The following is a 12,500-nucleotide window of genomic DNA, read 5'->3' as shown; positions in this document are numbered from 1 at the left end:
TGGTTTAGTGTTCTTGCATGAGCTTTGCGTCAGAACAACTGCTCGTGTTCTACAACGCGCGCACACACACTCACTCACTCACTCACTCACTCACTCACTCACTCACTCACTCACTCACTCACTCACTCACTCACTCACTCACTCACTCACTCACTCACTCACTCACTCACTCACTCACTCACTCACTCACTCACTCACTCACTCACTCACGCACGCCCAAATGCAGAGCCGAAGCCACAGGGATATGTGTTCAATTCCTTGTCGCGACCGGCAGCAGAGCGCATGCTGCTGTCCCAGGGCCGCCAAGAAGGTATCCACAGCCCCCATCATCTGGTGCAGGCCTGCTTGCAGCGGAGCCTGTCTGAGCTCACGGTCGTTCAGAAGCGATTGTTCTTTGATTCCATGAGATCCACACCGCTACCTTTCACACTCACATCACGTGTTTTCACCACGCATTGCCACCATGTATAATTGGCTGCCGACACTAGATATCCAAGGCCTGTTTCTGCTTCGGCCCGCGAGCAACAAGCGCGACCTGTCGCTGTCCGCCGTGCAGCATGACGCTGTGATGCATTTCCGTGTACAGGCAACCAAGAAGTAAGCTCACTCGCAGATGCTTACGCTTGTGCACACACACACACAACACACTCACACACACTCACAACACACTCACCTCTGGCGTGCACACAACATCCCTTGACCATCGCACTGGTCTCCCTGCCTCTCCTTTACACCCTCTCTCACACACTCACTCACTCACTTGCTCACAGCCGGACGTACAAGATTATGGGCGGGGTGTACTCGAGCCCCGAGGATCTGGTGATGCGATTGCGAATGTCGCGCAAGCTTGGGATTCCCCTCGGTGAATACATCACAAAGTTCAACCAGGTCGTCTGAGCAGCAGCACCAACTCCTGCATGCGTGCGTGCGTCAATTGTTGCACCGCCAACCCGTGCACCTTTACTTCGCTTTGCCTCTATTCTAATCGCCACGCAAACCTGTACTTGCTTCAAGGTGTCTCCGTCTGTCTCCTTGTCGTGCGTGGAGTCTATTCAGTGTAGCGGCGCCCTTGTTGCTGTGATGTAGACTGTTGTGATTGTCCTTAAGTGCTGCCATTTCCTGTGCTTGTTCCTTCACATCGTGCTATCTGTCCTGCCCTGCCCACTGATTTGTTGAGACTGCTTCCGCCCGATATGTAGATGACAATTTGTAGAGTTACATTACAGTTAAACAACGACAACAGCAATTGCTGTGGATCAACTGCTCGTTGTGTCTGTTTGCTTGTTTGTTTATGGTGTGGAACGGCACCCACACACGTGCGCACAAAACACTGAAGAGGGACAGGGACGCGTGAGAGCACGTGAGATGATGTGGTAACTAGCCACAGCCGCCCGTGGGTGGAGCGCAAGCTGCATTTTGGGTTCCAGTCCACAAGCATAACGATGAGATGTAGACAATGAATGACAACAGCAACGAAGGCGGCAACAGCGACTTGTGGAACACACACACACACACACATGACTTCACGAATATACGCACGCACGCGCAAGCCCGCGCATCACCCTCTAGCTGCCGGTGCACTGACGCCTATCAAAAGTACGAGAGAACACATACACACACACATCACACACACACATCACACATACATACACATACGCACGCACACAACAGAAACACACACAAATGTCGCCTTCAACCAGAACCAAAGCAGTGAACGTGAACACGCGTGCAACTTGATGGCACCGAATCCTAAAGAAGACGGGCACAGGGGAGGCGGGGATACTATCGTCGATGATGATGGCTGTTTAAGTGACATGAGTGCACAACGCGATAACCGCGGTGCAACACATGGCACGGCACACAACACACGTGCCTAACACGAGGAGTGCTGCACATTGAGAGGAACGCGAGAGGGCAGCTGCTGGTGTGCGTGCGCTGGTTCCGTGCCAACATCGTCCACATCCAACTCGGAGCTGTCACCGTCGTTGTCCGCTGACAACAGCGCCGTCGCCGTCGCTGCTGCAACACCGGCATCGCTGCTGCCCCACGCCGTGCGCGCGGGCCCAGGCCTGTCGACATCGCTGGCACCAGTGTCAGCGTCGCTGGTGCCCTGCAAAGTCGTGTTGTCATCGTTGTGGTTATTATTCTCGTTGCTGCTGGTGTTGTTCTCGTTGTTCCTGGTGGTGTTTGTGGACTGCGACGCTTCCGTCGCAGCTGGCGCTGATGCCTCCGGCTGTGGCGTGTCTTCCACACGTGCAACCACCGCTTCCACAGGTTCGCTCGATGCTTCACAGGAGGTGTCCTCCTCCTCCTCCTCCTCCTCTTCCACTACATCATTGTCATCATCATCATCATCGCCGTCATCATCGTCATCATCATCGCCGTCATCATCATGTTCATCATCATTGTCAGCTGTGGCTGCGGTGCGCTGTGTCGGCACCTTCGCCTCCATCTGCACGTTCTCTTCTCCCTCAGAGACAACCACAATCGAGCCCTCATTCTTCCCATCGCCGCTCGCCGGAGACGCATTAGTTTCCACACCTTTCACCTCCGCCTCCTTCTGCTGTTGCTGTTCGCCAGCACCGCTCGCTTCGTCCTGCTCCTCGACAGCCTCTGTAAGCGCGCCCTCTGTGCCCGCCGTGTTGGCGGTGCTGGCCGTATTGCCTCTGTCGTCTGCATCACCATCCTCGTCCTCTGCTGTGGATGTGTCGAGCGCGGTGCTGGTGATGCGGCGGCGGCGGGACCGCGGCGACGTGTCGCGCGACCGTCGCACGTCGTCGTCAGACATGAGCGTCACGCCAACAACACGCGGTGATTCCGGTCGAAGCAACTGCTGCTGCTGCTGCTGCTGCTGCTGCTGCTGCTGCTGCTGGTCCTGATCCTTGCTGTGTTGGTCATGATCGAGCGGCTGCTGCTTCGGTTGGGTGTCGTCATCGTCGTCGTCGCGTTGCGATGCATTCCGGCTGCGGGTGCGAACGAACGATTGCTGCACAGCGGTCGTGGTGGTGGTGGCGATGGTGGTGGTCGTGGGATGAGTAAGCAACCAGAGGTCAATGAGTCCATCAATGACAAGAACGAGCGACACAGCAGAACAAGAAACGCAGCAAACAGCGCCGTGCAACCGCAACTCACCGTGCGGCCCCTGCGCTTGAAGCTTTGTGGCTGCGCAGCATTGTCCGTGGAGGTGTTTCCCGGGCTAGCCAAGCAAGCACATGCGAGGAAATATGCAAGCAAGCAAGTGGGAGAGTGTCACACAACGCACCGATGTGAGACATATAGCCAATGCGTGTACAACCAACACAAAAGAGGGGTAGGGGGGCTTCGCATAACCACACCCACACTCGCACGCCCAGATGCATACTTGCACACTCACGTACCCGAGCTGAGCACGGAAAACGCGCTGTGTGAGATACTCTTGGAAGCGGTTTTGATAGAAGCCAGGGCGGTGCACGGACACAGAGTCCTATCATGGCAACAGGCACGCGCACACACACACGCACACACACACGTGGACATGAACAGGAAATGCGATGAGGTGGCGTAACGACGCTGCTAAGAAGCGCGTAGACAAGACCACCAAAGCATGTTTGCATTATTGAGGGAGACAAACGAAGCGGGTGTGATGCATGCTGGCTGATTCATGTGAGTGACACTTACGCCATCAAACACGACGCTCTTGTATGTGTGCTCGAGCTTCTTGCGCATGCCGTAGCTCTGCAGAATATCGATGATTCCAAGGAAGATCAGCAACTTCTCTCCCTTCTCATTGTACGCAATGAGGCCTCCTGTCTCCTGCTCAATCACATCCACCTCCTCCTCGTCAATCTGCAGAAATGAACGCGCACACGCGTAAGCGTCAGTGCACATATGTGTGTGTGTGTGTGTGTGTGTGTGTGCGTGTGTGTGTGTGTGTGTGTGTGTGTGTGTGTGTGTGTGTGTGTGTGTGTGTGTGTGTGTGTGTGTGTGTGTGTGTGTGTGTGAAGACGGCAGTGAAATGACCGCAGGTGCATCACGCCAAGTGTGTGCGTGTCGTCACGACCGGTACGCACGTGGCTGGGCGTGTGTTGTGTTGAGCGCGGCGATGGCGCCGACGCCCGAGGGGTCGGACGAGATGATCCAGGACTTGTCTGACTCACGGTACAACAGATACAGCCGCCCGCCGTCCCGCAGATCCTGTAGTGGTGGTGGTGGTGGTGGTGGTGGTGGTGGTGGTGGTGGTGGTGATGACCAAGAGATGATGACGTGTGAGGAGATCTCAAAATAGTCGCTTTGCACACGCAAGTTGATTCAGCACAGCAGCCGCCCCCGCCCCCTGTGCGTGTGCGTGAACGCATGTAAACAAACACACACGAGTGTGCGCGTACCTTTGAGTACCATGGGTGCCCGTCCTTGTCCTGTGCGGCGGCCGATCGGTATCGCCCGTTGAGGTCGTCGTGGCCCTCCGGCGCATCAGAGATCAGGATCGAGTGCGGAAAGTCTGCAGGCAGTGTGAGGCAACGCACCACCATGAGACAACACACGTGTGCGTGCTTGTGTGGGTGTCTGTCTGTCTGTCTGTCTTGTCTGTCTGTCTGTCTGTCTGTCTGTCTGTCTGTCTGTCTGTCTGTCTGTCTGTCTGTCTGTCTGTGTGTGCACATGTGGTTGGCAAGCGACGGGCATATGCGAGCAACAGGCCCGTTTCAGGATGGTGGCAGCCCTCACATTCATTCGCCGCGTGCGTCGAGATTGTGAACTGATGCGCAGACCTGTTGTTTTGTTGAGGGGGATACAGCAAGCAACAGGTGAGGACGGGTGTATGGGCATGTGTATGTCTGTGTATGTGCGTGTGTTTGTCTGAGTGCGGCAGGTGCGTGGTGCAAGGGCAAGCAAGTCCCGCCATGCCCACAGAATGGCACTACAACAGCAACATGTCACACGTACGTTGCGGGGAGCGCCGGCTTCGCCTGACTCGCACCTGCACCCAGAACCAAGACAGAAGGAGAGGATGAGTGTGGATGTGAGAGTGAGAGAAACCAATGATGTGAATGTGTTAGTGCGTGGGCGTCCACGCGCGCACGAAAGCGCTCGTGGCTATTCACATGTGTTCATGCGAATGGTCATGTTTCGTGAATACACGAACACAACAAGTGCTCATGCACAAGGCAACCGAAAGCGGGGAACCGGAGCTCAACGTACGTGTGATGTTGTGGATGCCCAGGAGCAGGCTATAGTCCATGATCTTGTAGCTGCGGAGAATGCGACAGTCGCGCTGCAGCGTGTTGCACAGGCGATCGTATGTCCTGCTCGGCAGCGTCAGGCCCTCCTGTTGAGAGTGGTGTACGGTAGGGGTAGGGCTATTAGCACCGATCACATGAACACATGCACCTCCTGACACGTGCACACACGCACACACAACAAAACAAACATACACAAACTCACAAACACACAACCACAAAAACACACAAACACAAAAACACACAACCACACAACCACACGTACACAAAGCGGGAACCCCGCTCCCCAACAAACACGCTCTCAACACGGACAGCTGGTCCCCTGCACATATGCAGCGGTGAGAGGAGCACCTCATGGATGTCGTTAAAGTCGAGATCCTTGAGTGTTGGCGACTTCTTTTGCTTCTCGCGCTCGCTCGCAAACCGGCCCCGCGTCGAGCTGATCACAGGACGACAGACACGTTTCGAATGGAGGTGTTTTTGAGTGGAGGTTGGTGTCAGGAATGTGGTGATGTGAAGAGATCAACAACCATGTGTGGTGGACTGCATGTGTGGTGGTGCAATGGTTATAATCCGCATGTACGCGCGTGTGCACAGATTGCGCCAAGATCACACGCACACACGCACACACGCACACACGCACACATACACACATGCGCACACTCACACACTCACCCACTCACACACGCACACACGCACACACGCACACATGCACACACACACACGCACACACTCACACACGTACGCACCCCTTGAGGTCGTATCGCTCCTGGTATTCGAGGTGGGAAGGGAGGATGTTGTTCATGACAATGAAGCGGATGTGGCGGCCCGTGGAGCTCTTGTAGCAAAAGTGCGCAAAGAACTTGGGCAGAAGCGTGCGCTTGTTCTGATGCAAGTTGAGGTAGTACTGCGGGAGGAGCTTGGTCAGGAACTTGTGCTCGCCCTTCTGAATGGTCTTCACAATGAAGCGATCGTCGTGCGAGAGCCAAAACAGCGAGCCAGATGCGCCTGCGACACAATGGTGCCGTGTGCGTAGCGCGTGCAGTGTGAGGATTGTGGTGTGTATGTATTGTGTGTGTGTGTTGGTGGTTCAGGACGACACTAAACCGTGAGAAACCACCGAGTCACCACCACAACAGCTCAGCAGCAACGATTGCGACAATGGTGAGCAACACAAACGAGGATGCTGACAGCACAACACCTTCGCCTCACCAGGGTTTGAGAGCTCGCGGAGTGGTTTGTGGCACATTGACAGCAGAAAGTCCTGTCACACAACATGATGATCGACAGTGAACAAACGATTGAAACAGAAACGTGTGTGTGTGTGTGTGTGTTGGCATGTGTGTGTATGTGCGTGTGTGTGTGCACAGAGCCATCGTGCATCTGCACCCCAATTGTGCGTGAGTGGGCACAGCCGCACCGCTGTATCGATGTTGAAGATGTCGCGAAAATGGCGATAAGCGCGGGGCGCATATGTGTAAAACTTGAAGTTCTCAAACTTGTGCGGTGGCGTCGAATTGGTGCCCTCCCTACACGCACAGAGGATGTGTGTGTGTGGGGGGGTGTGTGAGAGAGTGTGTGAGAGAGTGAGTGAGAGGGTGAGAGAAACAAGCACAGACAAACACACAAGTACCAGCGCACGAAAGATTGTGAGAAGCATGGCCACACCAGCGAGCACACACGTGCATGAACTACCACACACAATTCATTTCGTCGTCGTCGATACACACAAACAAACACACCTTGGGTAGTAGAGGCTCTCTACCTCTTGAAAGTCCTGCATGAGGATGTCGCGCTTCTTCTTCTGCATTGTGTATCCTGATGGTGGCGCGTGATCGATTGCATGTCAACGATGCACACGTGAGAACAGCGTGCCATTCATTCTCCTGTCATCGCACACCCAACGGTACGCAACCAAACCACATGATAACAGTCCACACCACACCAAACCACACCAAACCACACCAAACCACACCAAACCACATCAGACCACACGCCACAACGGACCGATGGCTTGGCGCATGCCCATTTGAATCGCCGCCATCAGCTCCGTCGACTTGACTTTCTTGTACTTGACCTCGCCCGTCACCTGCACAGTAAAAACCACCGCATACACCACCACGCAAGGTGAAACAACCACCCACGGTGCAAGGGTCCACAACAAACGATGTGGTGGAGGCGACACTCACACACACTCACGTACACACGCACACACGCACACACGGTCACACGCACACGCACACACGTTCACACGCACACACGCACACACGCACACACGCACACACGCACACACGCACACACGGTCACACGCACACACGTTCACACGCACACACGCACACACACACAAATTGTCTGAGCTTGTGCGCACATACCGTGTTGACGGTGCGATGGCCTGTCTTCTCCTTGCGGGGCCTGTGCTTGCCGCTGTGTTCCCCGCCATCAGAATCATCCCCCGACGATGCCGCCAACGCTTTGCCACGCCGCGACCTCCGGTGCTGGCGGTCACATCAGTAGTAGAAGAGCAGCAGCATGCATGCGCATGAGACGACAAGTATGCAAAATGGTGCCAGGCGATTCGAACACGCATCAAGGTCTCACCCACGATTGCACACACACATGGTCCAATTCAAACTTAACGGTTGATCCCCAAGCAAGCACGCGCTGCTGGTAAGGTCAAGCAAGCAAGTAAGCAACAAACTGCACGCGAGAAAAGCAAGCAGTGATCGCTGTGGACGCACCGAACGAGGTTTCGCCACGCTGCCGCCGCTGCTGGGCTGCGCAGCATGCGATGGGGAAGCTTGAGGGGAGTGTGGGCGAGGCGCTTGGTCGTCAGCATGATCCTGGTGCTTGGAGGTTGAGCGGGTGGATGTCGCCGCTGGGGAAGATGCTGGGTGCTGCTTCGGGGTGGCAGGAACGCTGATGTTGTTGTTGTTGTTGCTGCTGTTGCTACTATTGCTGCTGTTGTCATTGTCGTTGGCACTCTTGTTGACGCTGCTGCCCTGGGCATGGGTGGTGGACGACGAGCTTGCCGTGGTCCCTGCTGGGGGCTCCAACGATCCAACTTGTGCTGAGACACCGGGGTGGACGCTTGTGACTTTGGGTGTCACGGACGAAGATGCTGTTGCTGAGACCGTAGACATGGTTTCCGCAGCCGGGTGCGGGGTCAAAGGCGAAGTTCCTGGATGCGTGTATGCGTGTGCGAACGAGGCTGACTGCAGCTGGCGTTGTCCTCCTCCTGCCTTGTACCTGGGGCCTTGCAAACAAGCACGCTGTCCTGGCACAAAAATGAAGTACTTTCTGTCCTTCGCTGTGCTTGTAAAGCACGGAATAATTGAGGGGACAGCAACTACAACCCCCACCACAAAGCGAGTGGTGTCGTCAACCAGATGCAGCCGTGAGTGCGAGATGTGGTCAGGTGGTGCGTGGTGCGTGCGCTATTGCGGGCGGCGAGGCAGGTGGTGTGATGTGTGTGTGTGTGCGTCGTTGGTGCTTGGCTGGAAAGGTTTGGTGGGCGGTTTCAGGCACGGTGCCGATAAACTGCGTACAACTTCAATGAAAATTCAACGAACAGCTCCAAAAAGCACGTTTGACAAGAAGACGAAGATCAAGGCAGAAGAACCAAGCAGACCGCAACTGCCCGCTGCTTCGAACAAGCAAGAAGCAAGCAACAGACTGCCCAACACTGCAGCGCTGCGACAGGAGGCAGGCAAGTCCTTCCAGCCACCTTGGTGACCTTTTTTGACCATGTCGACACAAAAGCAAGGCGTGCTAACGCCTGGATCCAGTGAAGATGGCTCATGGACCCTGCACCCGTTCCTCGCACGCGGCGACATCCCTTCATCCCACATGTGGTGTGTTTTCTTTAGCGCATGCTGCAGTGGACTGCGTGCTGGTGGTGCTGGCGCTGGTGGTGCTGTGGTGGAAGCAGACAGAGCTGCTGCTGCTACTACTACTACTACTACTACTGCTGCTGCTGCTGCTGCTGCTGCTGCCTTTTTGCTGCTGTTTTGTTGGCGTACCTATCATTTGTGGCCGCTGTTGGTGTTTGTGCAGGTATGTTGTGCCGACACCAAAGGACGACGAGCCGCATGCGCTGGGCCCTCGCCTTGGACACGGCTGCTGCCAGTGTGGTCACACAGCAAAGTTTGTGTTCTTCGGCGGCGCAACCCCGACTGGCCTCTCGAATGACGTCTTTGTCCTTAACATCGGTCAGTGGGTGCCCTTCGTTTGCCTTGCAGCTGTTTTCTGGAGGTCCCAGACAGACAGACAGGCAGGCAGACAGACAGACAGACAGACAGACAGACAGACAGACGGCAATGTGTGCCTTGGCTTCTGGCAGTGTGTGTGTGTGTGTGTTCCTTGTTCCTCCTGACACAATGCTTATCTTTTTCGCGGTCGCGTGTGCAGTGACTGGTGCGTGGCGGAAATTGAACACCCTAGAAGAGCCAGTGCCCAGCCGCCGATACGACCATGGCATGGTCTATCTTCCCAGCAAGCACGCCGTCTGTGTCTTTGGAGGCGTTGGTGAGGAAGGAAATCTCAACGACACATGGACCTTGTCACTTGGTGAGTATGTTAGGACGTGTGTGTGTCTGTGTGTGTCTGTGTGCGTGTGTCTGTGTATGTATGTGTGTGCGTGTGTCTGTGTGTGCCTGTATCTGTGTGTGCGGGCGTGTAATGTATGTGTATTTGTTTGGGTGCACTTGTTTCGGGGCTGGCTGGTGTGTTGTCACAACAAACATATTGTGTGTGTGTGTGTGTGTTTGGAGCTTGCGGATGAGCTCAAGATGGAATTGGCGGCAAGCATTGGCCTGCTGGCGAGATGATGGCTGTTGTTGATTGCAATCACATCTTCCATGTGCCCTTCTACCGCGCTGATGAGCCATCTGTCTTGCTGTCTGCCACCTTTGCCTGTCGTGCCAGACTCGTGGACGTGGACACAGGTGGCCGCCACAGGCGATATCCCCTCGCCCCGGGCCGTCCATCACCTGGTAATGACTGGCACGTGCTCGTCACCGCGCTGCTTCCTTGTCAATACCACGCTTTGTACGCTGCTGCTCTTTGGATTGGGACTGACACTTTCATTCGCGTGCTCTGCGCCTTGTGTGTGTGTGTGTCTGTGGGTCTGTGTGTGTGTCTGTTTGTGTTCCACAACAGCTTGCCAGCGGCACGCGTGTGTATGTTTTCGGCGGCGGGGAGCAAGGCATGGCGGCTGTGGACGACACAGCCGTGTATGCACTCGACACTGGTGAGATCACGTGCTGCTTGCATACAGCCTGCCATCATGCATACACCCGACTAGACAGGCAAATGTGTTTGCCGCACACCAAGGAGCTAATCCCACTTGCATACCTTTGTCAATATTTGCATGTGCATGTGTGTGTGTGTGCATGTGTGTGTGTGTGTGTGTGTGTGCAGAAACGTGGCGGTGGACAAAGCACAGAGGCACAGGGGACATTCCCTCAATTCGCCAGGGCCACGCCATGTGCATGATCGACCCTCAAACGGCTCTTATCCACGGAGGCTTGCACGAAGGAACCTTCCATGACGACTTGTTCACGCTCGACACCCGTACGTGTTGTCTGGTTGCACGCATGTGATTATGTCTTAACATGCACGTGCATGTTTACGTGCTCCTAAAGCTGCATGCCACACACGCTCAAGATAGCCACCTCACGAATCAGCCTTTCACAACAACAACAACAACAACAACAACAACAACAACAACAACAACAACAACAACAACAACCATCACCATCACCATCAGGTTCGATGACATGGCGCCGGGTTGACGCTAAGGGGCAGCGCCCAACACCGCGCAGTGGCCACTCCATCTGTGCTCTCACCACCCACCATGACGATGGTGATGGTGATGGTGGTGGTCGTGGTCGTGGTGGTGGTGGCGTTTCTGTTGTGCTGACGGGCGGTCTTGGTGTTGGCGAACACGTCCCCATCGCAGCGCTTGACGACGTCTTCCTCTTCAACACAGGTCGGTTGCTGTGTGTGTGCGTGTGTGTCTGTGTGTCTGTGTCTGTGTGTCTGTGTGTCTGTGTCTGTGTGTGTCTGTGTGTCTGTGTGTCTGTGTGTCTGTGTGCTTTTTGCTGGCAAGTTGTTGATGGGTGCATTTGTGTGCACAACCGAGTCTGTTGCGAATCGTGCGCCAGCATGCAGCAACTTCAACGTCAAATGGGTGTGTGTGTGTGTGTGTGTGTGTGTGTGTGTGTGTGTGTGTGTGTGCACAAATGCCTCCCTTCCCGCTCCAGATGACGATACGTGGAGGAAAGCTGAGCTGAGCACGGCCCCCGTTGCCGCCAGATTCGATTTCTCGCTCGTCCCCTGCACACGTACGAGGCTCTTTGGCGATGCAAGCAGCCCACATGTACATGTGCGTGTGTGGGTCAGTGTGGGCGTCTGTGTGCTGAGACAAAGAAGTGTTGCTGGTTTGCTGCGCTCACGTTTCTACGCATACATTGCTGTTCAAATGTGCGCATGGCTTGCCCTTCCCAGGCTCTTTGCTTGAATCAGACTCGGAACCGGAAGAGAAGGACCAACAACAACAACAACAACAACAACAACAACAACAACAACAACAACAACAACAACAACAACAACAACACCAGCAGCACCAGCCGCCAGCAGTGCATGATGTGACGCCCATGTTTGGGGCTGTTGTTGGTGGCCAACAGCAGGGTGGCGTGGACGGCGATCAGGCAGATGCGACAGCAGCCAAACCGAACCAGCACCATCACAATCCGCATGATGACAGTGGTGGTGGTGATGATGATGATGGTGCCCGGGACGTGAGTGTGGCGGACGCTGGGGAGAAGGAGCAAGCATCTGACAGCACACGTGTGGCTGAGAAAGCTGATGGCGTTGGAAGCGTGGCAGCTGTAACAGCTGACTCGATCCTGCTGTATGGTGGTGTGGACCACATTGGAAACATGCACAACGACTGCCTCTTCCTCACACTCTCATCAACATGAGCACCCTGGATTCGCATATGTATTTGGACGTAACCTTGTGGTTGCTTGCTTGGTTGCTTGTTTGTTGCTTGTGTGTTTGTTTGTTTGTTGGTTTGTTTGTTGTTGGTTTGTTTGTGTGTGCGTGTGTGTGTGTGTGTGTGTGTGTGTGTGTTTGTTTGTTTGGTTGGTTGCTTGCTTGCTTGCTTGCTTGTGTGTGTGTGATGGTCTGTTAATTCGTTTTGTCTTTGTTTCTCTGCAAACTTCACATCAATACACAGAACCATCACGCTGTATCGTTCAAGAAGACAATGTGTTGGCATGTCGC

General features: G+C 54.8%; 4 protein-coding genes across 4 annotated transcripts in view; 2 read left to right on the top strand and 2 right to left on the bottom strand.

The window, feature by feature from the left end:
• The window catches only part of PTSG_01193 (TK protein kinase), a gene marked incomplete at its 5' end in the record, with an annotated part of 5,922 nt that extends 4,683 nt beyond the window's left edge, over positions 1 to 1,239 (top strand). The window contains 3 exons of the mRNA XM_004997108.1: positions 227 to 310; positions 489 to 597; positions 771 to 1,239. Coding sequence (XP_004997165.1) covers positions 227 to 310; positions 489 to 597; positions 771 to 897 — 320 coding nt within the window. The 3' untranslated portion in view covers positions 898 to 1,239. The remainder of the gene's footprint in view (positions 1 to 226; positions 311 to 488; positions 598 to 770) is intronic.
• A 634-nt stretch (positions 1,240 to 1,873) lies between these two features.
• Positions 1,874 to 8,353, bottom strand: PTSG_01192 (phosphatidylinositol-4-phosphate 5-kinase type-1 alpha; the record flags this gene model as incomplete). Its single annotated transcript, XM_004997107.1, has 17 exons — positions 1,874 to 2,986; positions 3,133 to 3,196; positions 3,378 to 3,463; positions 3,658 to 3,825; positions 4,093 to 4,173; positions 4,365 to 4,477; positions 4,702 to 4,745; positions 4,921 to 4,954; positions 5,176 to 5,302; positions 5,565 to 5,652; positions 5,963 to 6,221; positions 6,426 to 6,477; positions 6,634 to 6,742; positions 6,956 to 7,031; positions 7,221 to 7,302; positions 7,586 to 7,708; positions 7,952 to 8,353. 17 exons carry the CDS (start codon positions 8,351 to 8,353, stop codon positions 1,874 to 1,876), a joined length of 3,021 nt encoding a protein of 1,006 aa, XP_004997164.1.
• A 404-nt stretch (positions 8,354 to 8,757) lies between these two features.
• On the top strand, positions 8,758 to 12,294 carry PTSG_01191 (uncharacterized protein). The gene is made up of 8 exons (XM_004997106.1): positions 8,758 to 9,421; positions 9,621 to 9,779; positions 10,137 to 10,204; positions 10,371 to 10,461; positions 10,632 to 10,784; positions 10,981 to 11,202; positions 11,477 to 11,557; positions 11,721 to 12,294. The coding sequence occupies exons 1-8, from the start codon at positions 9,004 to 9,006 to the stop codon at positions 12,194 to 12,196; spliced, it is 1,668 nt and encodes a 555-aa protein (XP_004997163.1). The 5' UTR covers positions 8,758 to 9,003; the 3' UTR covers positions 12,197 to 12,294.
• Positions 12,295 to 12,442: 148 nt separating this feature from the next.
• PTSG_01190 (uncharacterized protein) overlaps positions 12,443 to 12,500 on the bottom strand; it is a gene marked incomplete at both ends in the record, with an annotated part of 2,676 nt that continues 2,618 nt past the window's right edge. The window contains one exon of the mRNA XM_004997105.1: positions 12,443 to 12,463. Coding sequence (XP_004997162.1) covers positions 12,443 to 12,463 — 21 coding nt within the window. The remainder of the gene's footprint in view (positions 12,464 to 12,500) is intronic.

The sequence above is a fragment of the Salpingoeca rosetta genome (genome assembly GCF_000188695.1).
Source record: "Salpingoeca rosetta unplaced genomic scaffold supercont1.4, whole genome shotgun sequence".
Taxonomy (NCBI): Eukaryota; class Choanoflagellata; order Craspedida; family Salpingoecidae; genus Salpingoeca; species Salpingoeca rosetta.
The sequence above is the reverse complement of the archived record's forward strand: the minus strand, read 5'-3'. Positions and strand labels throughout refer to the sequence as shown.